The sequence below is a fragment of the Mirounga angustirostris genome, unplaced genomic scaffold, assembly GCF_029215605.1.
Source record: "Mirounga angustirostris isolate CCGP_5_RB_7025 unplaced genomic scaffold, mMirAng1.0.hap1 SCAF_5, whole genome shotgun sequence".
In the NCBI taxonomy this organism is placed as follows: domain Eukaryota; kingdom Metazoa; phylum Chordata; class Mammalia; order Carnivora; family Phocidae; genus Mirounga; species Mirounga angustirostris.
In genome coordinates this window covers 50,688,321-50,714,447 of record NW_026991713.1, presented here as the reverse complement: position 1 = coordinate 50,714,447, position 26,127 = coordinate 50,688,321, and the positions used below count along the sequence as shown (strand labels likewise).

Below are 26,127 nucleotides of genomic sequence, written 5' to 3'. Positions count from 1 at the left end.
TTGGTATTTGCATTACATTCTGAAGAGCTGATAAAGTACTCTAGTTCTTTTAGATACTTAAAGAATGTTGATAAAATTATTGCTACACATGACTTCAACAATTAAAAATTTCCTTGTGGCACACAAGTAAAAGAAATGCAAAATGTGGTTTCTATCTAACAGAGTCATTCAGGTGAATGTTTCACCAGGATACATGTAGTGGTAAACCTCTCCACGTCTCCTATCAAGAAAGTCATGCCTCCCTACTTACAAGAACTTACTATTAAAGGCTAGAATTTTGAACCATATTAAATAGGCTTTGGATGTTGTGGGAAATAAATGTACTCCCATTGACTTCCAGTGAGAAAATGCTTGCACACATTCCCCTTAATATTAAAACTGCCTTATTTCTCAGCTCCGCAATTTCTCCTCTTCCAGATCTAAATCCATAACTTGATCTGGCTGTTCTTACTTTGGTAAGTTAGCCGGTATCACTTACATGGAAGACCATTTGCATTCCCTTCATCAGAGCTGGATACTTACCGTCTTGACATTGTACACATTTGATCACACTACATCTCAGCTTTCTAGATGAAGTTCTCTTCCCTCTTTGAATCTTCTCTAACCCTCTGAGCCTATAGATGCTCTTTCCACAAATTATGTGAGTTTTCCATATTCCAGTTACAACTGGACCTAGTCAATCTAGATGGGCAAAGTTTGAGAATATTAATGTCTTAATGTTAATGTTAATGTAATGTTTCATTGATAAAATTTTGCATATACTTTTACTATGTGACTGCACATTGTTTTGATTGCTTTTCTTACATCATTCCTGCTAGAATATGTGCTCTCCTAGGATAGGAACCTTGACTTACTCGTTTTTAACTTTCCAGAGCTCATCATAGTTCTTGATTCACTGTAGATGTTTAATAAGTAGTTGTAGGATGTATGAGTTAATATGAGGCTCAACAGTTTATGTTGTCAAAGAATTTATAATCTGAGAAAATAAAGTGGAAACAACTGAAGACATTTGAGAATAATTGCAAAATGCTATTTTAGCCCATGTAAATAGTACCTCACAGAGTAAATGTACTAGTACTAAGGGTATACAGAAGAAAGGAGTTATCAGAGTAGGGATGAATTTATTTGGGTATGTAGACTTGGAAGGAAAATTTGCTTGCAAGTATTTTCTCAGTTTATCTATTCAAACCTTCAGTATGGAAACCAGAGACCAATTTTATCATTCAACTATGCTCCACTAAAACATATGGTCTTGTTTAATTCAAAAAGTTTAAAATGGTATGTTGCCTTGGCATGCTTCTAATGTCCACTGATGTTAATTAGAACTCTGTGCATACATCAATAGAATATAACTGAAACCGATCTGTACAACTGTCTTATGGTGAATAGAAAAACTTACCAAAGTAAAAACAGCCAGGATCAAGTTATGGATTTAGATTTGGAAGAGGAGAAATTGTGGAGCTGAGAAATGGGATATCATGAAATGGGATAATTACTATGACAAAGATATGATTTTTCTCACATAAGAAAAGAAAAAAAGTGTTTAGGAAGAAACAATTGTCTTGCTTTCTGGTTCCTAAGACCTGGAGTTTTATTTTCTTTGTGTTATATTTAGGACTTGGGGGATGATTGAAATGAAACTGAACGTAAATGTAAAAACTAAGAATGTTTTTAAAACATGGAAACCAGGTTGAGGTACAAATTTTAAACTTTCTTTAGTTATGGATATTCCCTGACATCACCTACAAGAGCACTCTGCAGGGAAGAGTGACTGGCTTGTTCCAGAAGGGTAAAAACATCATTTGGCCAAAGGATTTTGCTCTCTGGGTCCATCAAAAATTTATCACTGAAAAACATCTATTGAGTATCCTCTTACACGTGACTCCAGGTTGGGAATGATAATCCGTAGTCTGAAAGGGATGACATTAATTACACAGAGCAAGTTAGCAGGGACTGCCCTCTGATTCTGGGTTCAAAGTTCAGCCAGTCAGATACTCTCTGAGAGCTATTTTGAGGATAGAACATTGCTAAAAAGATATTCCCTAACATTTCTCTTGGCAGTTAAAAAGTAATGCCAAACAATGTCTGTACTAAGATATATAATTATAAATTTCCTGGTTTAAAAACCTATTCTTCGCATGTTTAAATTGTTGCTTTCTGCCCCATTCACGTTCAGGTTTTGGCACGCGTGTGGCAGTTCCCTGTCTCCGTCTCCTACCACTGGAGCGTGAACTTAGTGTACTCATCTCTTGCATTGGCCATATCCTCTCTGTGTTTAGAAAGCACCTCTTTTGGATATCAGTACAACCAACTTCCTCTCTAGCTTCAAGGCTTTGTCCAATGTTGCCTTCTCAGTGAGCCCTACTTTGACCATATTTAAGGTTACAACCCTTAACTTCTGGCATTCCAAATCTTCTTTGCTCTGCTCAGTTTTGCCTTTTTCCTTCCTGTGTACTTATTCCCTTCTAAGAGGCTACCTAATTTACTTACTTATTTTCATTGTGTTTTTTTTTTTTTTTAAAGATTTTATTTATTTGACAGAGAGCGGCAGTGAGAGAGGGAACACAAGCAGGGGGAGTGGGAGAAGCAGGCTTCCCGCAGAGCAGGGAGCCCGATGTGGGGCTCAATCCCAGGACCCTGGGACCATGACCTGAGCCGAAGGCAGACGCTTAACGACCGAGCCACCCAGGCGCCCCTTCATTGTGTTTTTTCTGTCTTCCCCCACCGCGGCTGCTTTCGCAGGAGCTCCATGAAAGCAGGATCTTTGTTTTACTTGTATATCCTAAGTACTTAGAATAATGCCAGCATATAATAGGTACTCAATAATTACTTGAAGGAATGAATGACTATATTTCACTTAGCACAGTACCTGGCACTCTGTAAACCTTCAACACTTTCGTTGCCTTTAGAAAACAGTAAGAAAAAAATGTTGGATCAATGGTCCTGTAAGTAAGCCCTGCAACCCTAGTCTCATGGAAGCCACAGTATTGAGGCAAAAGTGTCATGACATCTTAGATTGCATGTTAATCTTGGGAATGTTTTTCCTATGTAGGTCTACTTTGAGAGAAAAATCAGAATTGGGTATGCTTCTACAGGCATGAAAGCTTTTCTTCCTCGTGCTTCGCATTTTTTTTTTCAAACCTTTATTGAATTACTGGAATGCAAAACAAACAAACATATATGAAAAAATGGTTCATGGAATATATTTTACATGCTATTCTAAAAATGGACTAGATTTGGCTTTTATAAATGCCCACTTATTTAGAAATTTCTAACACTATCATATCTGGATAGTGTTCAGCTTTCCAATATGACAGACTAATAACCAAATGAAAATTCAAAGTGGTAATGAAAATTCAAGTATACCACTTTGAAATATAGTAGCAAGCTATTTCAACATGAATTTTACTGTTTAAACCCACTAAACTCGAAGCAAAACAAGATGGTTTTGTCATCTTTTATTTATTTATTATCTTGGGAAAATATTTAATAGTTTCAGTTTTTTCTGATCCTAGGACCAAAACTAAAGTTATGGGATCTTTAGGTCTTGTTTTGTTTTGATTTTTCACAATGAAATGTAAGATTTATGACTTAAAAGTGTTCTAAGACTTAGGTAACAGATCTGATTTACTTCTTAACAGGAAGTTAAAAAGCCTTTCAACGTTTTATAGACTTTGTGAGAATCCCATTTGAACCTTGTCACTGACCCTCTGTTGAAGGAATGAACACAGGGAAAACAGACATTGGCCAGCAGACAAATGTATTCATTTTTCTGGATGTACTGTGGCGATTATTACTCTTCTCCTTTATTATCTTAAGTTGTTAGCAATAGTTCTTTTTTTTTTTTAAGATTTTATTTATTTATTTGATAGAGAGACAGTGAGAGAGGGAACACAAGCAGTGGGAGTGGGAGAGGGAGAAGCAGACTTCCCGCGGAGCAGAGAGCCCGATGCAGGGCTCGATCCCAGGACCCTGGGAACATGACCTGAGCCGAAGGCAGACGCTTAACGACTGAGCCACCCAGGCACCCCATTAGCAATAGTTCTTGAGCTAAAAGTTATTGCATAATTTAAGAAGAAAGAAGAAAGCTCTAGCATAATTTGTCCTCAGAATATATAATGACTATGGGCTTTACAGTCAGATAGCCCTGGGTTTGAGTTGATATATCTATTTACTGTTTGTCCTTAGGAAGTTATTGTACAACCTCTCCTAGCCTCAGCTTCTGTATCTGTAGAATGAGCATGATGTCTACCTCCTAGAATTATTGAGAGGATTAAACATGGTTATGTAAAAATGCCTAGAAATGTGCCTAGCACATAGTTAAATACTCAAATTTTAGTTTTCTTTTAATTCTTATTTTAATCATTTTAAAAGATAATTTGTGAGAAAAATACTGCCCTAAGGGAATTATTATAGAAAAATGATTACCAATAGGATACTGCAGCACAATGAAATAGTTAACCAGGCTACCTTTGAAACTACACTTTTAACTTCAGAGTTTACTGTAATCAGAATGATAGTGTGATAGTGCATTTATTCAGACAGTGTTTGCTGAGATCACTTAGATCTTTGTGATTTGCTGTGATCTTTCGAGCTGACCTGTCCGTACATGGTCAGAGAGGCTAACTTGCCTCAGGTCACATGACTGGGAAGCAGGCAGAGCCAGAACATGAACTCTTGCTGTCAGTCTGTTTCTACTTAGAGCAAGAGCTTTCCATTGGAGCTTCAAGATAATACTGGCTTTGAGGAAGCAAGCCTCAATGGAACAAGCGTCAATATAAAAAGAGACTTTAGGCATATTTCAGTAAATAAATACTCTTGGATGGGGTTCAAGATGGATCTTATCTATACCAAAGTTACTCTGTAGAGACTGGTGTTATGAGATACCAAGGGGGCATATCACTCTCTCAAACATACTTTGCGTTGCATGTATCCACACACACACTCACTTGTGCCTTCGAAGCACTCTATTAAACATTTAAATAAAGGGAAAAATCTTTCCCTAACATACTTCTAAGCCAATTTAGAGGTCGTTGAACAGATGTCATATAATACTAATGTTAAATTACCCTGTGTAATAAGAAAATTACAGCTCCTAAGTGAAGATAGCGAAGGGAAACCATCCAGTGAATTATTCTAGAATTTCAAAATGAAATTATTTCTTCAAAATTAACAGTGGCACCATATAACTTTAGAAAAGTGAGTCTGAGAGGGAGAAGGGAAATCAGAGACAAAAGAGAAGCCTTTCTGTGTTTATATATGTCAGTTTTGGGTTATGACGCTAGAAGAGCTAATGTAATAGTATAACTTTCAGTTGTCCAGGAAGTATATTATTAAACTATGTGGCAAGAAATTTATTAAAATCTGACTGACTGCTCATTGGGTTGTTTAATATAAAATCACAATAGTTGTTTCTAGTCTACATATACTTCCTTTTGCTATTAGGTACACTTTAAAAGCCTAATTATTTGAGAATATGGTATAACCAGAGAAGAAAAATGTACAAAGTTCGACAACTTTTAATAAGCACTAGCATTTCTTAAAGAAAAAAAAAAAAACCTCACTTAGAGGTAGGAAACAATATTTATATTTAAGGTTGAAAAGCCAGGATATAGGAACATTTTGCTAATTTGGAAGATGACCTTTAAGTGCACCAAAACCAAATAATTTGTAGGCTCTGACATAGGGCACATTCCTACAAAATTTGTGTGAATACTGCTTTAGTGGTTCTTGAAAGACAAACAAAGAAAGCTGGACTGAAATCTTTATCCCCCTCCCAGATAAGACGGAGTCTGACAAAAGAGCACAGCACTCTTTCAAAGCTTGCCATGAAAACGAGGTCTCTGTAGCACAGTTAATGAGATGGTTCGTGGTGGAAAAACAATCTGTTTTTAAGAATGTTTAGATCAAAAGTAATTTCTAATCTATGAAATAAAGTCTCCTCAATACCCTTCATTCACCAGGAAAGCTTTTATGTTTGTCATATTTACTTCAATCAGATGTTTTCAATTTTACCTTTTCTCTCTGTACAAATACTTAACGTGGTTCGTCAATACTGACCAACAATTTTATTCTCTTTCTTCAGAAAAGAGAGATTTTTGAGAGAGGGAGAATGAAAAAGAGAGAAACATCTTTGCCTAAACGATTTGCAAGCATCTGTGCTTTAAGCTACTTTTTATGAACACTCCTTAGTAAATGACTCAAGGTAAAAAAGCAGAAAAGCATCCAATGTTAGGAAATTGCAACCCAATACCGTGTAATTTAAACCTGCAGTTGCTTCTCTTATGCTAAATGACATACAGATGGGTAGCTTAGTTCTCTCAATTTTGGGAACACAATTGGTCTTTTTGTATGAATGAACATAGATCAACAAAAATATTTTGGACAGAATCGTTTAATTCTAATTGTACAGGTTTTAATTATCCATGCCAGGGGAAAGAATACTTTTAACTCGGAGATTCTGTCGCGTTAAATTGGCAATTAATGAATCTTTTTGGGCAAAATCAACAGAGATACAACCCTCCCAACTAATTGAGAAATAAAAACAAAAAGATAGCTTTTAAGAAGCCTACAGTGGACGGAGCAGGAACTCGGTTATGACAGTCAACTGAGAGGTAACAAAGAGCAGTTCTGCGTTCAGGCTCTGGAGAGGCTTGCTCTGACAGGACAAACATTTCTCATCTGCCCCTCGGAAAAGATTAAAAGTGTAAGTAGTAGGTGTTTGGAGAAAGCCTAGTGTAATATGGGTTCCACTGAGATGAGAGAGCCACACACCATCAGCGATATGCCCGTCCGCTCTGTGGAAGGTCAGGAGAGGCGCTGTTTGACAGCCCACAGGCCTGCAGCAAGGTGCGGCTTTCTATTTGGCTCTGGTTAGCTATCTTCCTGACTCTGTATTTTCTCATCGAGAATCAGCCGCTCTATCTTGGTGGCCCTGATCCTGGAAGCTGATATGCTTCTTCAATCCCACAATCAGGGGAACCGGTTAGTCATTTTTTTTCCTGGTTTCATTTCAGTGACCTCACATACTGTGACATCAGGTGACTTAACAGTAAAAGACACAGGGAGCATTTCTATTTTAATCAGAGTTCTTTTCATTTCAGAGGAAGTTGAGTTTAGTATTCAGGGGATGAAGCAAGCTTTCTTTTAGTAATTTCAAAACGTGGTAAGAGATTTTTGCACCTAGGGCCAACTGCAGGCCCCTTTCCCACTGTGATGAATGGCAAAAAAAAAAAAAAAAAAAAAAGGCAATTCTACTGCAGTGAGTAAGGGTTGCCCTGTCTCGGAGTTATATTTCTTTTCAATCATTTGCGTAGGTAAAATAAAATACCACGTATAAACAGGTGTTGTCTGAACATTTTACTGCAGTCTGTATAGGTTGAAATAAAAGCTGCCATTGTTATTACAATCACATTAAAATTATTTCGCCATTTGAATACACTTAATCAGTGAAGTCTTCCTAGATATACTTTGCAAAAAGAAGACTGTAGGTCTCTAAGTAAAATCACATTCCCTTTACTTCTTCTCTTTGTCTTCCCCCTGCCCCTATTTTTCTCACCTTTTCTTTGGAACTTATTGAATCTACATTAGTGTAAAACCTTCTTCTGGAGTCTATTAAAGCCTTTCTTGCTGCCTGTTTAACATTGTAAGATACAGTCTTTAAAGACATTTGTTTTTAAGGACTCTACAGAGCCTAGTGAAGTGGCTGACAGAATCACAGAGAAGGACAAATTCCTAGTTATGGAAAAATGCATCTTTAGGGTTTAAAAAAATTGGCTGCCATTTAAATGGCCCAGAATAGAAACGGAATGGTGGTGTCAAGCTATTCTGCTAAGTTGCAAAATTATTGAATGGGGAATTATTACTTAGCATAATATGCCCATCATCTTATACACATACAGTGTAAATGTTTATAAACAGGGTTATGCTTTTTGAATTTCTTTGAAGAAAAGGATTTCCTGGTGTTAGGAGACATAGAGGATGTGCTACCATCTTTGGGAATGTTCAGTGAGTTGTTCCCATCCCATGTTGGCATCTTTGGCTGTGGCACCTTGTCAGTGCTCCAGTGGGAGCTCCTGTATCTTGAGAAAGATTCTCTTCAAACTGAGAGAACTAGTCAGCTGCAGTTCAGATAGGTTTGGTGCATCAGGGACTGGTCTAGTGGTTGACAAGTGACTGCAGAAGCTGGGCGGTGGCGGCCAGCCAAAGCAAGTATTTAGGATTCAAACTAAAAAGACTCCTTCTCCCATATCCTCTCTCTTTCCAGGGTCATGTAGGGATAAAAAGAACTGTAAGGTGGTCTTCTCCCAGCAGGAACTAAGGAAGCGACTAACACCCCTGCAGTACCATGTCACTCAGGAGAAAGGGACCGAAAGGTAAGATGAGCTGTAAGAAAAAGTCATTAAGAACTAGTTTTCTTTGCCTTCCCACCCCCTCCCATCCCCCACGGCTCTGAATCCTTTCCCTTGCCATTTAATTTAAAGAATTCTACACTTATTTGCTAAAATCTACAAATTAGTATCCTTGAAAAGGTTGAAAATGGTATTGTTTAGGTTAAGACTAAGTTTTATTTATTCTTTCCCCCATTTAATGAACACTCTATCTTATGTAAAATCACAAGGCTTTTATTAAGGGCCTGTTTTTAGTTTACTACAAAATGTGTGGAAGTAATCGCGATTTAGGTACATTTTTGGGGAAGACATCACAGTAAGCAAAACCATGAGGGACATGGCGCTGTGCCAGGATGCTGAAATTTTGAAGGTGGCCATTGTAAGTATAGACGTTTTGGCTGCAAAAAGAAGGGAGCATAATTTAGTTCCTTTGGACCCCACTCCAATTTCTTTTTGAAGCGCATGTGGAGAAAGTATTTATTGGCTCATTTGTGGTCGGAATGTCAAAAATTTTCAATAACTGCCCTCACATGGCTTTGGTCCTTGGAGGTTCGCCCTAAGTCCTGAAAAAAGAGTTTGTTCACTTCCAAGACGTTTTTAGTGAATAAAGTCTCTCTCAGCTGATTCCAGCTCAAAGGTAACCTGCCACGGTCCAACCATTTTGCTGTTTAATTTATACCATGGGGGCTGGCATGAGGCTGTAACTTACCTCTGATCCAAATTTATTAATGATGTAACTTCTTGTTTTCATTCATGAACTGAAAGAGTTCTTTACCACACATGGGGGCCTTGTTAATAGGCAACACTCTCCTCCTGTCGCAGTATATACTGTTTACCGAATTTACCGAACGTTGAATCTCTGACAACGTCTACTCTCACCACACAGTGAGCCGGTGGTGGCCTTCAGCCTCAGCCCAGGAGGACCTCTACCCGTCCTGTTGGGTACATGACTAGCAAAATGATTTAATGCACACAAACAACTAGAGATTAGGTCATTCTTAAAAATTCTGTTTATAAAAAAATTGGACCTCATAAAGAGGGTGAAAGAATAATAAAAACAAGCTGCAGAGCACATAGACTTTTTGTTGGGCTAGCACAGCTGATTTGTATTAGCTGAATGACCTCCTAGCCTTTAAGATTGTTAACTTAGAAAAATATTCCCTTAAAGCTGCAATATTCCTTTTCAAACCAAAAAATAAGCCTCCTTCCGCTTGAAGTCTTGGACCCTTCTGCATTTTTGGGTATACACTCTTGGACACTGTAGAGTACGCAGAAATCTTATGTAGTAATGGTTTTTTTTTTCCCCCCTGCAAATCTGAATTACAAGGATTTTGTTTTGTTTTTTTTTTTTTGAATAGGAAAAATTTTTTTCTAAGCATTACATAATTAGGTGGCTTGATCTTTTTTTTTTTAACCTGCCCTACTTTGGAGTAGTTATACGCACATTTTATTATATAGATTTGAAATATATTAGTAATGTTCAGATTTCCAAATGTTTGGTCTGTTCTCCTCTTAGGACAAAAAGCCCTTGGAGTATTTAATAGAAAAGTATATTTTAAGCAAATACATTCTATAAGAAATAATACTAACTTTAATTTTTTTAATGCTCTGTTTTTTGTTTATCAGTGCCTTTGAAGGAGAATATACACATCACAAAGATCCTGGAATATATAAATGTGTTGTTTGTGGAACTCCGTTGTTCAAGTAAGTATGTTAAAAACCCAGGGATATGGAAATATCACAGATGGCAACAAACTAGTTATTGCTCATTCACTTTAGAATCTTTATACTACTAAAAAAAAGAATCTTTATGCTACTAAATTTTCTTATTTCTATTATTTCTATTTTCTCTCCACAAAAGTAATTATTGACTTTCATGATAAATTACCAGTTTGGTAGACTGGCTAACTTTGCACTGTTTGGATCTTTGAAATACCTGACGTTAACTTGCTCATCATAATTAACCATGGTGCTTAGAAGAGCTATGAGAGAGATTTTGGTGGGCATAGAAATGTTAATGTATTTATTGATTTTTCGTTTATCAAGTGATGGCCCTAAATTCATTTATTGGGCCATAGTAAAAGTTCTTCATGTGCATCCTTCAGATTGAATAATATCTACCAAGTTGATTATTCATATTTCTGCAAGGAAGTGCAATAGTATTGAAAGTAGCATGGGTATTATAGTTGATAGTTACACATATGTAAGCAAATTACCTTTATTTTAAGGATCCCAATAGTGTACTATAAAACAAGCAGTATATAGACTTTTTCACCAAAATAGTCAATTCAGACAGTGTAGATTATGGATCTTATTCGGGAAAGGAAAGTCTTTACCAAAATTTACTTATCTAGGTGTAGAAAAATCCTGGAAGCCCTGTACTTCCCATGGGGATGCATATTTAGGGGAATGAAAAGACAGAAGCCTTAATTGAGAGTAAATGTCATTTATTTAAAGCAGAATTACAAATTTCTAAGGGGAAATGAACAAACAAGAATCTGATACATGTAGCATGTGAAACATACTTAATATCTCTCCATAAATGTTTCCCTTTTAAAACACTAGCATTTACAGATTTTCCAGAAATAACGGGAAACCGTAGTTTCCTTGAAATTTTTTAGAAGTTTAAAACCTTTCTTAACTTGCATAAACCTTATTGCACATTAGTGTTGGTTGAGAATCTGTTCTGAATTCTTACGTATTTATTCTTCATGTTAAAAAAAACCAGCCCTTCAAATTGTCACCCATTTCCTCTCAGAAAACACACGTCCTTATATTTCAACACTTTTAGCTTGTGTCATAATAGTTGATATAACACTTAAGATAGTTGCTGAGCCATGTTAAACTTGTTAATATCCCAAATGGAAAAAATTGGCCACATCCCCTTTGCCTTTTGTTTAAGATTCTCCATCTCTTTCCCCATCACGTGATTCAGAAAAGTAGTGGATCTAAGGAAAACTTATTGTTTTAAATAAGAAACAGAACCACTGTAAATGAAGGATTTAACCCATGTGAGATTTTGAGTGACAAATACTAAAAAGCAAGACCTTTGTTTAAACATAGGTACTGGTGAGATTCAGGGAGTTTCATATTTGAGGTGATATTGTGTCAATTTCCTGCAGCATTCTTATAGGGAAAGCTTTTATTTTCTAAGTTTCTAAGGAATATGGTTTAATATTTTTATTCTATTCCCCCCCCCCCATTTTTAAATTGTATGCTTTTCGTTCCTTGGTTTCTTGTCAATTTTAGTGGTGGAAATGCTTTAGCCTTTATTGTAGATTTCATTCGTTCATTGGTCCAGTGCTGCTGTCTTCAGAATGGAGAAACTGTACCTTGGGTGTCCATCAAGACTTTCCAGGGGCCACAGGGCATGGGCAGTTTTGAGGGAATCAATTTTCTGGTCCTCAGCTTCTATATGTATGCTTCCCTGACACTGATGTGTCTGAGAGAGTCTGTGGTCGCTCACCTCTTTCTTCCTATCTCCTCTATCATTATCCTGTTTACAGAAGATGTCATACCTTTTCACTCATTCCAAATCCTACTATGATTTATTATCCTGGGATAAAATCTCTAAGGCATCAAGCAAAATGACAGTTCAAGAATGCATTACTCCTGAAGGGGAAACCCAGGAAAGCAAAGCCAAAAAAAAATATTGAAAAATATTGAACCGGTAAAAAAATATTGAAATAATATTTCATCTTGGTAAGACTCAGTTGGCCTGCCTGCTATCTGCTTATCCATCTTTCCATCCGTTTTCTACTGGTCTCCTGTTGTCATGAGGATATGTATCCAGATATTTATTTAAATTTTAAAAATGAAAGTCTTTTTCTTTTTGACAGTTTCATTTGGTTGATAGATATGACAGAGAGGACTCCTTTTGCAAATGAGGTTATAGGGTGGACTTCTCCATTCATTAAATGACCTAAATGTATAGCTCCAAGGTTTTGACAAAAACGTATTTTAAACATGTAATCTATTTACAGAACACCAGAAAATTCAATTATTTTTTTTCAATTATTTAAATTTTGATAAGAAATTTTAGTGGTTACTTTAAAATATATAAGGGAGTATGTATCAGTCAGCACATAATCTGGATACAGACACCACACAGTAATTTGAACAGGAAAGTATAATGTAAAGAATTACGACCCTTAACAGACGATTATGGTAATGAGGGATTGGCTAGAAGAGAGTAAATAGAAATTCTGAAGAATATAAGAAGCAATCATGACCCCTAGGGCTGAGGTAGAGCCCAGGGCGAAGCGCCCCCTGAGTACCCCTCCCAGGGGCTGAGGTCTGGGTCTTGCTGGAGAGGGCGGGGCTGAACCTCACTGAACAGCAGTGAAGTCACTGCGGGGACCCATGCCTGGGCCACTTTCTGGAAATGCACCTTCTGGAATTTGCTGGAAATCTCCCCTCTGCGGTGCTGGGGAAAGCCGTTTAGAGGGAGGTGTCTCACTACGGGCATTCCACTACAAAAGTACCGGAGTGGCCGAGGAGCGGGGGTGGCGGGCTGGGGTGGCCGGGGGAGCCGCCTCCTGCCAGGTGCTGCTGATTCCTGGCACCGCAGGCACTAGCTGGCCCTGGAGAGGCCGCTTGTGCTGGAGGAGGCTGTCACCAGGGAGCCTGTCGCCAGGGAGTGCACTGCGGAGGCCGGGGCTGGAGACGTTCATACTGCGGCAGCCTGGCACGGGAGAAGCGGCCCGCGGAGCAAGGGCCTAGGGGCAGAGCGGCTTGGGGCGCCGCAGAAGCCAGCCGCTGGAGAAGCTCCGAGCCCTGCAGGAGCCTGTTGAGTCAGCATACTGAAACCAGGAAGGGGACCCCTTTTTCTTCCCCAGTTTTCCTCCTGTGCCCTCTGCTGACAAAGTTTAATACCGTGTTAGCTGATGAAGAAAAAAAAAAATATTTCAGGGTCCCAGCTCCGTTTTAGCAAAGCAGACAAGGCTAGAGGAGAGGGGAGGCAATAAATTGACAAAAAGCCCAGAATGTATGTATGTATGTATGTATATATGTGTGTGTATATATATAAATATTTTATATATATTTTATTATATTACTATATATATTTTTTATATATATATTCCCCCCAAAATTCTTTTAGGTTTTATGAGCAAAAGTTTGAAAGCCACTACCAGTTGAGTGAATGGCATCACTATGAGCTACCTTCTTGAGATAGTTGGTTTCACACTTTGAACACAAAGTGCAGGGAACAGTCGAGGTGTGTGTGTGTGACTGTTGAGTGAGAAAGTGTGAGGGGTTTTTGTTCGAAAGCAGGGAATAAGGGAAGAAAATTAGGCAGAAAAGACAAAATAGAGTAACAATATGAGAAATAATAGTGGGAGGGAAACAGATAAGAAATAAGATGAGGTAAGAAAGAAGTGCTGAATTTGAAAATGCCTAATCATTAGCAGTGTGAAAATGTGGTTTCCCAACTGCTCTGTCTGTTACCAGTGCTCATTGTGTTGTGTGTGTGCGTGCGTACATTCACGTATGTGTATAATCTTCTTCTTTCACTTGATTGATGTCTATATACATAATATTTCCTTTAAAAAAGGCCATTCAATTATTCTCATTTCATTTTCAAACTTGTAATCTACCCTGAATACATTCCCTTTCAACGATATGCTGCTTTCTTACTGCTGACCAAGTACAAGAACCTTATTCACAGGCTGCTTATAAACCAAATGCGTAATTTATTCCATGGTTCACATTTTCTTCACAATCACAAATTCTACCAACCTAGTTTATTTCTCATATGGCACTACTGAGTTTCAGTTAGTAAATTAACTGACAGAGGTAAGAATGTTCTCTCCTCTGGTTATTTGAACTTATAAAATTTCATAAAATGAATTTATTGCACATCAGATAAACGAGAGAAGGCTTTGGCGAAATAATGTAATTCAGAATGTATTTTTGACCACTTATATTTTGCTTTGGCTAACACTTTGCCGGGTGTTGTGGAACAAATAAAATATATTTATGAACTATTTTCCCTTAAAGTACTTATAGTTTTGTTGCAGTGATAAGAACAGAATAAACACTTATAAAATATGGAAAAATAATGCTAGTGTCTATCTGGATGTGCCTGTGAGAAATGTTTTCATGTGGTGGGGCACCTGGGTGGCTTGGTCAGCTAAGTGTCCGACTCTGGATTTCGGCTCAGGTCATGATCTCAGGGTGGTGAGATCTGTGCTGAGCATGGAGCCTGCTTAAGGTTCTCTCTCCCTCTCCCTCTGCCCCTCCCCTCTGCTCTTGTGCTCTCTCTCTCTCTAAAAAACAAACAAACAAACAAAAAACCAAAAAAATAATCGCTAAATATTTGTTTGTTGATTTGATTCATGTCTGAACTTTGTGGGATAGATTATGGAGAAATTTTGAGTAAGTCAGTAGCATGATGAAAATGGGAAGTAAGCCATAACAGTGCGCAAGATAGATTTCTTTTTTTTTTTAAGATTTTATTTATTTATTTGTCAGAAAGAGAGAGAGAGTGTGTGTACAAGCAGGGGGAGCGGGAGAAGGAGAAGCAGACTCCCTGCTGAGCAAGGAGACCTATTTGGAGCTTAATCCCAGGACGCTGGGATCATGACCTGAGCCAAAGGCAAATGCTTAACCGACTGAGCCACTCAGGAGCCCACAAGATAGATTTCTGGAGGTGAAAAGAGAAGGGAATAAGGATGACATCTTCAGTGGGAACTTTTTTTTCTTGTTAGCTGATAAACTTCAACATTATCCATGTGTAATCAACTCTTAATAATTTTGTTTAAGACTTGGAAGAACCACATAGGATAGTTTTTATTCTGCATGCATTAACTTAGCAGGCCTCTCACTGAATTAATAGCTCATTTTATACAGGGCCATGAATGATAATGATGATGATGATGATGATGATAAAACAAGAGTTAACATTTACATAGCACTTACCATATGCCAGGCATGGTTGTAAGTGCTTTATATAAATTAAGTTTTTTAATCTTCATAACAACAGATTTTACAGATGAAAGAAACAGAGGATAAGTACTTTGAGAAGATCACACACCAGTGTACAAATAGATTTAGAATAGTAACGCTTGAACTTTTAGACAAGAAGCAAGGTAAAGAATTATAGGAGAATAAAATTTTAATTAATTTAATTAATTTATTTATTTAATATTTTATTTTGGTCACTCTGGTCTGGTTATTTTCCTCAGCATAACTGGAACATACGCACATGCGCACACGCGCTCACACACACACACACACACACTTAAAAAAACTGTTCTTTGTTGTAGTAGTTAAGTTGAACAATGAAGACCATTCCAATCTAGGGGGTGCTGAACCAAAGGTAGATAGCCCCATCGTGGCAGGTCATCAGTAAGGACTCCGCTTCAGAAGGGTTATCTTATGGAAGTCCCTTGGAATCCTGACAGGAAGTTGTAGCAGCCTCCAGGAAGCCATCAGGCCGCTCAGCATCTGCGAGGCAGGACAGCAGCTGGATTCATGGGCAGGATTCTAGTTATTGAAACTGGAGGGCCATTTTATTTTCGCTTATTGACCCCCCATTACATTTTCTTAAGTAACTGTATTCCAAATGTTCACCACTTTTTCTGAATTCTCTCTGTATATTTCTGAGAAGACTGAGGCCAAATGACATGAGCTATCTTAAATGTCTTTTCCTTCTGTCTTGAAATTTCTTTTTATCTTCATTATCATCAAACAGAGCAGGCAACTGCTCTGGAAATCAACTGACTATTAGTGCAGATGTGCGACCCCAGACTTGCCGCCTATGAAAAGGGGCAAAATAAAACCAAACAGGTGTAAGAACTGAAGGCAGGAAAAGGCCTAGTATGTGGCAGATATTCAACAAATGTGAAATTCAAGTGGCCTGACCGCGTTTTGGGAACATATCCTACTATCACAACAGCCTAAGCAACTCCTTATAATGTGAGAAAGTAAAGGCTTTATTAGAGAGGGTCTGTCTGTTATCAGCAGTGCGATGAGTCACTGCTTCAGCTGTGTTACTACATTTCGAACGGAGCTCTGCTGCAGAACTATCCACACGTGCTGCGTTTCACAGGCGCCTCCTGTGCAATTTTATTCTAGGCTACTAGAAAATTTAAGCCATTTTTCAACTCTTTAAGAACATAAGCCCTTTCACTGAAGAAATTCCAGCTCGATGCCACAAACAATTTATTCAACTCTGCTACTCCATGTATGCTTTTCCACTTACCATTAAAGGAGACTTTCAACATAAACTTTTCCCCTTCTGAAACTTTGTTCTGTCTACCCTGCATGCACCTGTGTGTGTGTGTGTGTGTGTTGTTGTTGTTGTTGTTGTTGTTACGAGTGGAGGGGATGTAAAAGGGGGGGGAGAAGGGAGTTTTCCATTCTTATTCTTTATTCAAATCCCATTTTCTCAACCCTTTACTTTAGAATTCACTATGGAATTCTAACCAGGAAGAGTAATATGAATTTCACATCAAGCTTTTTTTTTTTATGGAGCTCTAGCTGGAAATTGCTCACAATTCCAGCAAATGTTTCTTAACCTTTAACAAAGTGCATTTAACTTGAATTTAGAAGATTTGAATTGCCCTTCACCTCATTCTAAATCCTTAAACAAAGTGAACTTTCCAGTACAATGAGACTACTCTGAAAGGAACTAGATTTCTGAGGAGTGGCTTAAACTGGTGTTATACCTGAATAACTCCTATATTATTTTGAAGAGAATATAAAATTGACTTCCCTCATCCAATTGGCCCTTCCTCTTTTGTCCCCACATGCAGCAATTTACAGGAAAAGTATCTGTAACCGAGGGAGTTACTCTTCTGTCTGCATCTCATCTGAAAGCTCAGGGCAAGACCACAGTTAGATTGAAAGAAGAATACTTCCTAGACCTATTGGCAAAGATAGGGAGCAACAAAACATGGCTAGTGCCTGGCTCATTAAACCACCAGGAGAAAAAAAAAAAGAAAGAAAAGCATAAATAGCATAAAAGCATAGCATAAAATAAAGGAAAGAAGAACTCCATTTGAGAAGCCAGAAAACGACAGCAAGGCATGGTTCAAAGTTTAACAATATGCAAAGGTATTACAACTGCATTTTATGACACAAAGAAGAAGTGAAGCAATGCCTACACATAATCCCTGGATAGCTGAAAGTGAGTTGTGTGTATGTATCTGTGTTTTGCGAGCGGAAAAGTGGGGGCAGAGCAATCTTGCCTTTGATTACCTAAATCACAATCCTCGTTCTTTAGTTAATTTTCCAAATGTAGACAGAAATGGCTTAGATCCTTCTCAGTGAATTAGAATGCATAGTTAGATTCAACGGGGAAAATAATAGGCAGAGTTTTAACTATGTTTCATGTAAATTTATCTTGTTTATATAAATATGAATCAGAATATTAATGAATATTTATTATTACAGTTCACAGACTTTGAAACTCCTTAAGGACATCTTATGAAAAATAATGTTCAAGTTTTAGCAAGTCCTTCTGAGGCAGGCCATAAAGCTATTCTTCATGTAAATGAGTAATTCTTTCAAAACCGTGGTCACTGATTCAATGAGACCCGCATAAATTTTCATTCAGATTCATGTCTTCACTGGACAAGTAACCCATTACATAACATTATCAAAGAAAAGCACAGAAACCATCCAGAGTACCAAGTGGAAAGAATTGTGGATTCTGGTGTGGACTCGCTGGATAACCATAAGCAAGTTCCTTAAATGTTCTGTCTCACTTTTCTCATCTGTAAAATGGGAAGAATAACATCAACCCTTTCTAATTCATAGCATTACTGTAGCAAATGAGATAATTACATAAACATGCTATACAAGATATAAAGATACACATATAAAGTAAGGCTTGTAAAAACTGTGCAGCTTTAAATAAATTTACATGGTAAAGTATAAACAGCGTGCAAATCTGAAGTTCTCAGAATTAAGTCAGCATAGTCTGCTTTTGATTCCAACCTTACCACATGTTTTATAATATAGTTTGACCTAGTGATCTGTATCCAAAATATTTTCAGTTTCTGCTGAATAATTAAAAACAAATTTAGTCTAGATTCTAAATTCCCCAAATAATGTGACTTAGATGAGTAACTGAGAGTTTAAATACATTAGTTACTTGCAAGTCTCTCCTTAACAAGTCTATAAACTTCTTGAGAGAAGAGGTCATGACTTGGGATTTTTGTAACCCCCATCTCCACCCAGTGTAGGGCCATAGGATTTTGCATATCCTTGGTACTCAGCTGTTTGTTAGATAAATGGTTTAGTTCCAGTAAGTCAAGAATAACAACAGAGTCAAATGATTCAAGTTGATACTAGAATGGGGGAAGTAGAAATAAGCACCTGGTTTTATCGACTCTAATTATTATCTTCTACCACACTTTCTAAAGTGTTTTCTGTAGACTGCTTATGGAACTTCCACTGGATGCTTATTTCAACAATAGCATTGCTTGCAACTGCAAAGGCATACCTGTCCCAACTAAGGGACAGATGAAAATCTCTACAGATGGGACTTCTATAAGGAAACATTAAAAAGAGCAAAAAGTGACAAAAAATAGAGTCAGCTACCCAAAGCTGTATCAAAAGAGAAGATCATAGTCAAACATTTTTTAAAAAGATTTCGTTTATTTATTTGAGAGAGCAAGAGAGCAAGAGCGAGAGGGAGAGAGAGAGAGAGCACAAGCCGGGGCAGGGGTGGGGGAGAGGGAGAGGGAGAAGCAGACTCCCCACTGAGCAGGGAGCCCCACATGGGGCTGGATCCCAGAGCGCCGTGATTCTCAGGATCATGACCTGAGCCAAAGCAGACGCTTAACCGACTGAGCCACCCAGGCACCCCCATAGTCAAACCTTTTTATTATTAAATATAAGAAAGATTAAAAATAACTAAATCGTCAACTCAAAATGCTAGAAACAGAACAAAAACAATAAAATAAACTAGGATAAAGTGCCTAGGTTTTCCCTGCAGGAATTTGCCAGACATTCAGAAGCAGAGATACCAGCAGGCCAGGGTTTTTCAACCTCAACACTGTTGGCATTTGGGCTGGATAATTCTTTTTTGTGGGGGGCTGCCTTATAAATTGTAGGATGTTTAGTAGCATTCCTGACCTCTACTCACTAGATGCCAGTAGCACACGTCCCTCCCATTCCCCACCTCTCCCACCCAACCCCACTAAGCTGACAAAGAAAAACTTCTCCAGATATTATCAAATACCCACTGGGGGCAAAACCACCTCCATTTGAGAACAACTGATCTCAGCAACCAGCAAAACAGTAAATCAAGCTCTGATTTGTAGTGTTTGCTGATTTCTGTGGTGCAAATACTTCTACCATGGGTCATATTTCAAGCTACAAATGTGACATCACTGAATGTGGAGTTGGGGAGAGTTGTGTAGTAACACTATTATATAGTTTTTCTACAACACACATACAACAGGTATTAATAACACAGATAGCAGTTAAATTTAGTTAAAAAATTTGGAAGTGGCAAGTTTTGGAGTATTACCTTTGCTTTTAGTGTAATTTATTTAATTGTAAGTTTATATAATTTATTTTTAATAATGCCTGTACTTAGCAACTGACTTTTATGTTCCTGAAATTTTAGCAATACCCTCTCTTGAGCTTCAGCACACTGATGTATCGGTGCAGACCAAGGGTAGACTAAATTTATCAAAAGCTGCAACCCAGACTCAAGTTACGTCAGTCCCTGATTAGATTAAGGTAATCTTCCCTTTCCTCTCCACACTCTAACTGCCTATCAGAAGAAAGGATGAGAATAGAGCTACCATATGATCCAGCAATTGCACTACTGGGTATTTACCCCAAAGATACAAAAGTAGGGATCCAAAAGGGTACGTGCACCCCGATGTTTATAGCAGCAATGTCCACAATAGCCAAACTGTGGAAAGAGCCAAGATGTCCATCGACAGATGAATGGATAAAGAAGATGTATATATATATACATCTGTGGTATATATATATACAAAGTGGTATATATATATACAATGGAATATTATGCAGCCATCAAAAGGAATGAGATCTTGCCATTTGCAATGACGTGGATGGAACTGGAGGGTATTATGCTGAGCGAAATAAGTCAATCAGAGAAAGACATGTATCATATGACCTCACTGATACGAGGAATTCTTAATCTCAGTAAACAAACTGAGGGTTGCTGGAGTGGGGGGTGGGGTGGGAGGGATGGGGTGACTGGGTGATAGACACTGGGGAGGGTATGTGCTCTAGTAAGTGCTGTGAATTGTGCAAGACTGTTGAATCTCAGATCTGTACCTCTGAAACAAATAATGCAATATATGTTAAGAAAAAATAAAAAAGAAGAAGAAGAAGATAGCAGGAGGGGAAGAATGAAGGGGGGGAAATCGGAGGGGTAGATGAACCATGAGAGATGATGGACTCTGAAAAACAAACTGAGGATTCTAGAGGGGAGGGGGGTGGGAGGATGGGTTAGCCTGGTGATGGGTATTGAGGAGGGCACATTCTGCATGGAGCACTGGGTGTTATGCACAAACAAGGAATCATGGAACACTACATCTAAAACTAATGATGTAATGTATGGGGATTAACATAACAATAAAAAAATAATAAAAAAACTTAAAAAAATAATAAAAAAGAAGAAAGGATGAACAAGAGATGGATTTAACAGCGTATTGGACATAGAAGAAACAAGATTAGTGAACAGAAAAACAGGTCAGTAGAAAATATTCAGACTGAAGCTAGGGGGCTTAAAAAAATGAAAAGTTATCGAGAAGGTAATACAAGAATTACAGTTTTAGGAAGAACGTATTACAGCCACAGAAAGGGAAGAAAAATGTAATAGGAGAGAAGCAGTATTTGAAGAGAGAATAGCCAAGAATGTTCCCAAGCTGAGAAAAACAAAACAAAACAAAACAAAACAAAAATCAAGTCACAGATTCCAAAAGTGCCATAAATCTGAAACAGGATGAATATGAAGAAAACCACATCTGGGCACATTACAGAAAATCTGCTGAAAATCAAAGGTAAGGAGAAGATCTTAAAAGCACTCAGATAAATTAACTTGAAAAAATAAAAACAAGTAGAACTGTTAAATAAAACCAAGAGGTTGATCTTTGAAAAGACCAGTAAAGTTGACCATTTCTTTCTTTTTTTTTTTTTTTAATATTTTTTATTTATTTATTTGAGAGAGAGAATGAGAGACAGAGAGCATGAGAGGGAGGAGGGTCAGAGGGAGAAGCAGACTCCCTGCCGAGCAGAGAGCCTGATGTGGGACTCGATCCCGGGACTCCAGGATCATGACCTGAGCCGAAGGCAGTCACTTAACCAACTGAGCCACCCAGGTGCCCCTAAAGTTGACCATTTCTGTCAGGTCTAATCAAGAAAGAAAGGGAGAAAGAAAAGAAAATAGGTTGCAAACACTCGGAATGAGGATGGGATAAAACCAAAGCTATGAAAAAAAAAATTAATGTAAGAGAATACTGTATATAATCCTATTCTAATAAATTAAGAATCTCAGTTTAATTTTCTAAGAATCAAATGAGATACAAACTTTGAGTATAGGAGAGTTGTAATACTTGGATTGACCACAACCCTAGAAGAAATTGAGAGTTATCACAAACCAGCTTCGACTTTTACAGAAAAAGGAAAAAACATTATTCCTATGCTATTATAAACTGTGTCAATCGTAGAAAATAGATGAAAGCTTACCAACTTATTTGACAAATGTAAAGTACCTCAAGACCTGATAAAGATATTCCAAGGAAAAAACTGTAGACCAATCTGAATTATAAAAATAGATGTAAGGATTTTAAATAAAATATTAGTAAAAGGAATGTAGCAACATATTGAACGAGCAATATGCCATGGCAAGATAAAGTTTTTTTCAGCAATGTACGAATAATTCAATCCTAGGACATCTTAGGGAAAACCGATCATTTTAATTATGCCCAAAGAGGTTTTATAAAAATTTAAAGTACATTCTTTAATTGAAAAAAAAACAAAACAACAAAACTCTGAGTGAAATAAGAACAGAGATACTGTGTTTCATAAAATCTTAAGAAACCATTGATTGAAGGATTTATTATTACTTCAAGTAACACTAAGGAAAGAAACCTGCCATATAAATTGTGTAATGCTACTTATTGATCATAGACACATCTAGGTTTCAGAGATGTTAATGTGTTAGATATAAAAAGTACACAATAAAATCAATGAAATACTATAAATGGTGTTGGGGCAATCAGCTATATATTTAAAAAAAAATTAGATCCCACCCTCAATATTTTATAGCCCAGTATCTTATGCCCCAAATAAAGTCTGGGTTAAATAAAAATTTAAAATATTAACAGTAAGACCATACAAGTCCTAGGGGAAAATGTAAAGGTAAGTGTGTGTAACATTGGGGTGAGGTAAGCCTTTCTAAACAAGATTCCCAAGGCAGGAATCAAAAAGACAAAAAATATTTTAGGTTGGACTACCTAAATATTTTACAGTTCTATAGCTCAAAAACACTTTAAAAAAATTGGCAAACTGGGAGAAAATATATGCAACTCATGTGAGAGAGAGAAGATTAATATTCAAATCAATTGAGAAAGACAAACATTGTAAAATAAGTAGATGATATAAAACCTTCCACCTCTTAGAATAAAAAAATGAAGTAAAGGGAGGGATAGTTTTATACCTACCAAATTAGTAAACACTTGCAATATCAACAAATTCAGTGTTGGTTGGGGTCTGAGAAATGAGCACTTTAAAATCCTGCCGGGTGGGGTGTGAATTGGTAGTAACTTTCTGGACAATAACTGAATAAGTTATGTTAAAAGTCTTAGAATTCTGCATGCCATTAATCTAGCAAAGACACTGTTAGTAATTTATTCTAAAATCATTTTAATGCATTAAGATAAAGCTACAATAATGTCTTTAATCACTCTTCTTGTGATAACAAAAATTCATTTGAATATTCAGCTAAATGAACTACCTAGTGAAAATATATATGGCATTTCAAATAATACTGCAAAAGAATATTTACTAGTCTGGAAAGAAATTTAAAACAAATTTAAGAGTTTATAAAACAATAATTACATATGACTCCATATTTGTAAAATACACATCTCTAGGGGCGCCTGGGTGGCTCAGATGGTTAAACATCTGCCTTCGGCTCAGGTCATGGTCCCAGGGTCCTGGGATCAAGCCCCACATCAGGCTCCTGGCTCAGCAGGGAGCCTGCTTCTGCCTCTCCCCCTGCTCATGCTCTCTCTCTCTCTGTATCTCTGTGTCTCACATGAATAAATAAAATCTTAAAAAGAACCACCCATCTCTATCAATATATGAATATAAAGCAGTGTAGAAGGTTATGTACCAAATATTAACAGTAGTTATCTCTGGATGGTTGGATTATAGGTAATTTTTTTTCTTGTCTGTTCTTTTTATTTGTTTTAAAGATGAACATGTATTTTGTTGGGTAATAAGAAAAAAATATTTAATACTATTTTACCTTTACTCAGTGTGTTACAAACATTGAACGATTTATTTTATTTATTTAAGAAAGATTTTTTATTAATTTTTTTATTTTAAGTAGGCTCCACACCCAACATGGGGCTTGAACTCATGACCCTGCGATTAAGAGTCCCACGTTCCTCTGACTGAGGCAGCCAGGCGCCCCTGACCAATTTATTTTCAAAACTTACTTTAAAAACATCATCTTTCTACCCCCAAATTTATCTTTTCCCAGCGATAATTTTAAAGAATGAACTAGAATGTAATTCCCAATTTATCTTTGAGAGCCCAAACCCATCCTGTCCATGTAATAATTTACTCACATCCCATGTAGATACTTTACCCATTGCCCTTCTCTTCTAAGTTGCTGCTGCTTTTTTTCTTTTCCTTCTCTTGTAAATAATAATGATGGTATCCCAGGACAGGTGGCCCGTGGGTCTTAAACATTGCTCAAACCTTCTATGTACTAACCTTTTCTTGGCCTACAGCTTCAAACACCATTTCAGGATTTCTCCCTCCTCATGGCTGTCTTCCATCCATCTTCCTATAGGTCCTCACATGGTCTTACTCCCAGACACCTGGAGGTAACTGGTGAAGGATGGGACACCAATTTCAGAAGATTTGTATATATTTTAAACAGACTTGCTTTCTTAAACTGTTCATCATGTTTGAATGAGGGATTAAAAAAAAAAAAACCAACCATTGATTGAGGGCTTACCACGTACCACGCATTACGCTAAGCACTTTAAAGAAAATTATCTCCTTTGTTCTTCCTAACTTAAGTAGAAAATCAAAGCTCATAAAGGGTGTGCAATTGACTCAAGGTAACAATGGCGTAAGAAATGGAGCTAGGACACAAATTCAGGTCTGGCTGGCCCCAGAGGCACTACTCCTCAGCTCCTATATTATGTTATAATACCTCCCTGTATTCTGGCTGATTATTCTTTTTGCTGAGTAATCCACCATCTGGTAGCCATCGCACTCTGGTGTTAATTGGTGCTCATTTTTTGATGATGGCCAAGTGACTATACTTGGATTTTAAAGTAGAGCAAGCTATGATTAAGATGTGAGGTTAAAGTCACAACTTTCCCTACTTACTGTGTGTGACTTTAAATAAGCTACTTAACCTCTGTGAGCTTTAATTTCCTCATTTGCAAGATGAGAATAATACCTGTGTTGGGAGAACTTTTGAGAAGATTAATTAAATAGTGTTGAAATGTTTTGTAAGTGGAAAAAACACTGTAAATGTGAAGCATTGATACTAAAGCACTTTAAGGATTGGCAGCTTTCAGAACTAAAGTTCATTAGAGAATGGGAAGGCATGCCACTTATTTAGAACAGAGACCAGATCAGTTAGTAAATAACGCTTGAAACTTCTAGCAAGTTTGCGTTTGTCTGTTTGCTGGGTGATCACTGTCTAGTGGTTATTACAGACTGGCGTTGATGCCAGTGAGTAGTGATTTGCTGTGGGAGGTGGGATAGGGAGGAGACTGATTTTGCTTGTCCAACATAAACCCAGGAGGCAATAGATAATCGATAGTCCTACTCTCTCACAAATTGGCCAGCCTATTTATCTGGAGTGCTCTGTGATTCAGTATAAGAGCCCCACTTCAAATGGCTTATAGACAAAATGGACCCCATTCAGGGAAGAGCAAACTGATGGTTAGGCATCTCAAAACCATGTCACTTGAACAGATGATGGAAGGGAACTGAAATGCTCAGTTAAGCAAGAGGAGAAAAGGCATGGAGCCTTGGTGGTCTACTTTAGCAGTTTGTAACTCTAGCTGTCCATGAGCATCACAAATTCTAAGCCTCTCCCCTGCTCCAAATTCTGATTTAGCAAGATTATGGTGGAGCCCAGAATCTGTTTTTTTGTTTTGTTTTGTTTTGTTTTAAAAGCTTTCCCCTAATTCTTATGCTTGGTTACCGTGAGTTTAGATGAGCCTTAAGAAAGATTTGCCTTAGGGTGATGCCAACAGCCATGGAAGGGAGGGAGCAAAACTATAGACAGACACTACATATAATGAACACTAGACAGTAAGAGCTAAAGATTTCTCAACCGTCTGAGTGTGAGGTTGGTGAAAAAAACTGTTACTAAAGATAAATTTGCTGTTTTAAATGTGACTTGGGAAAAAAGATGATTAATTCAACTTTGGAAGTCTGATAGATTTCAGGTTTTAACCTAAAAATTTCAGGTGCATCAATACGCCCCACAGTATGTTCTGGTGAATATTCGATCAGAATACTCCTGAAAAAAAAAAAAAAA

At 37.4% G+C, this 26,127-nt stretch overlaps 1 protein-coding gene across 4 annotated transcripts in view; it reads left to right on the top strand.

Moving 5' to 3' along the window:
• Positions 1-26,127, top strand: part of MSRB3 (methionine sulfoxide reductase B3) — a 166,648-nt gene that overhangs the window by 40,196 nt on the left and 100,325 nt on the right. For all 4 annotated transcript variants that reach the window (XM_064590947.1, XM_064590949.1, XM_045873035.3 and 1 more), the window contains exons 3-4: positions 8,267-8,375; positions 10,017-10,094. In XM_064590947.1, the coding sequence (XP_064447017.1) occupies positions 8,267-8,375; positions 10,017-10,094 (187 nt within the window). The remainder of the gene's footprint in view (positions 1-8,266; positions 8,376-10,016; positions 10,095-26,127) is intronic.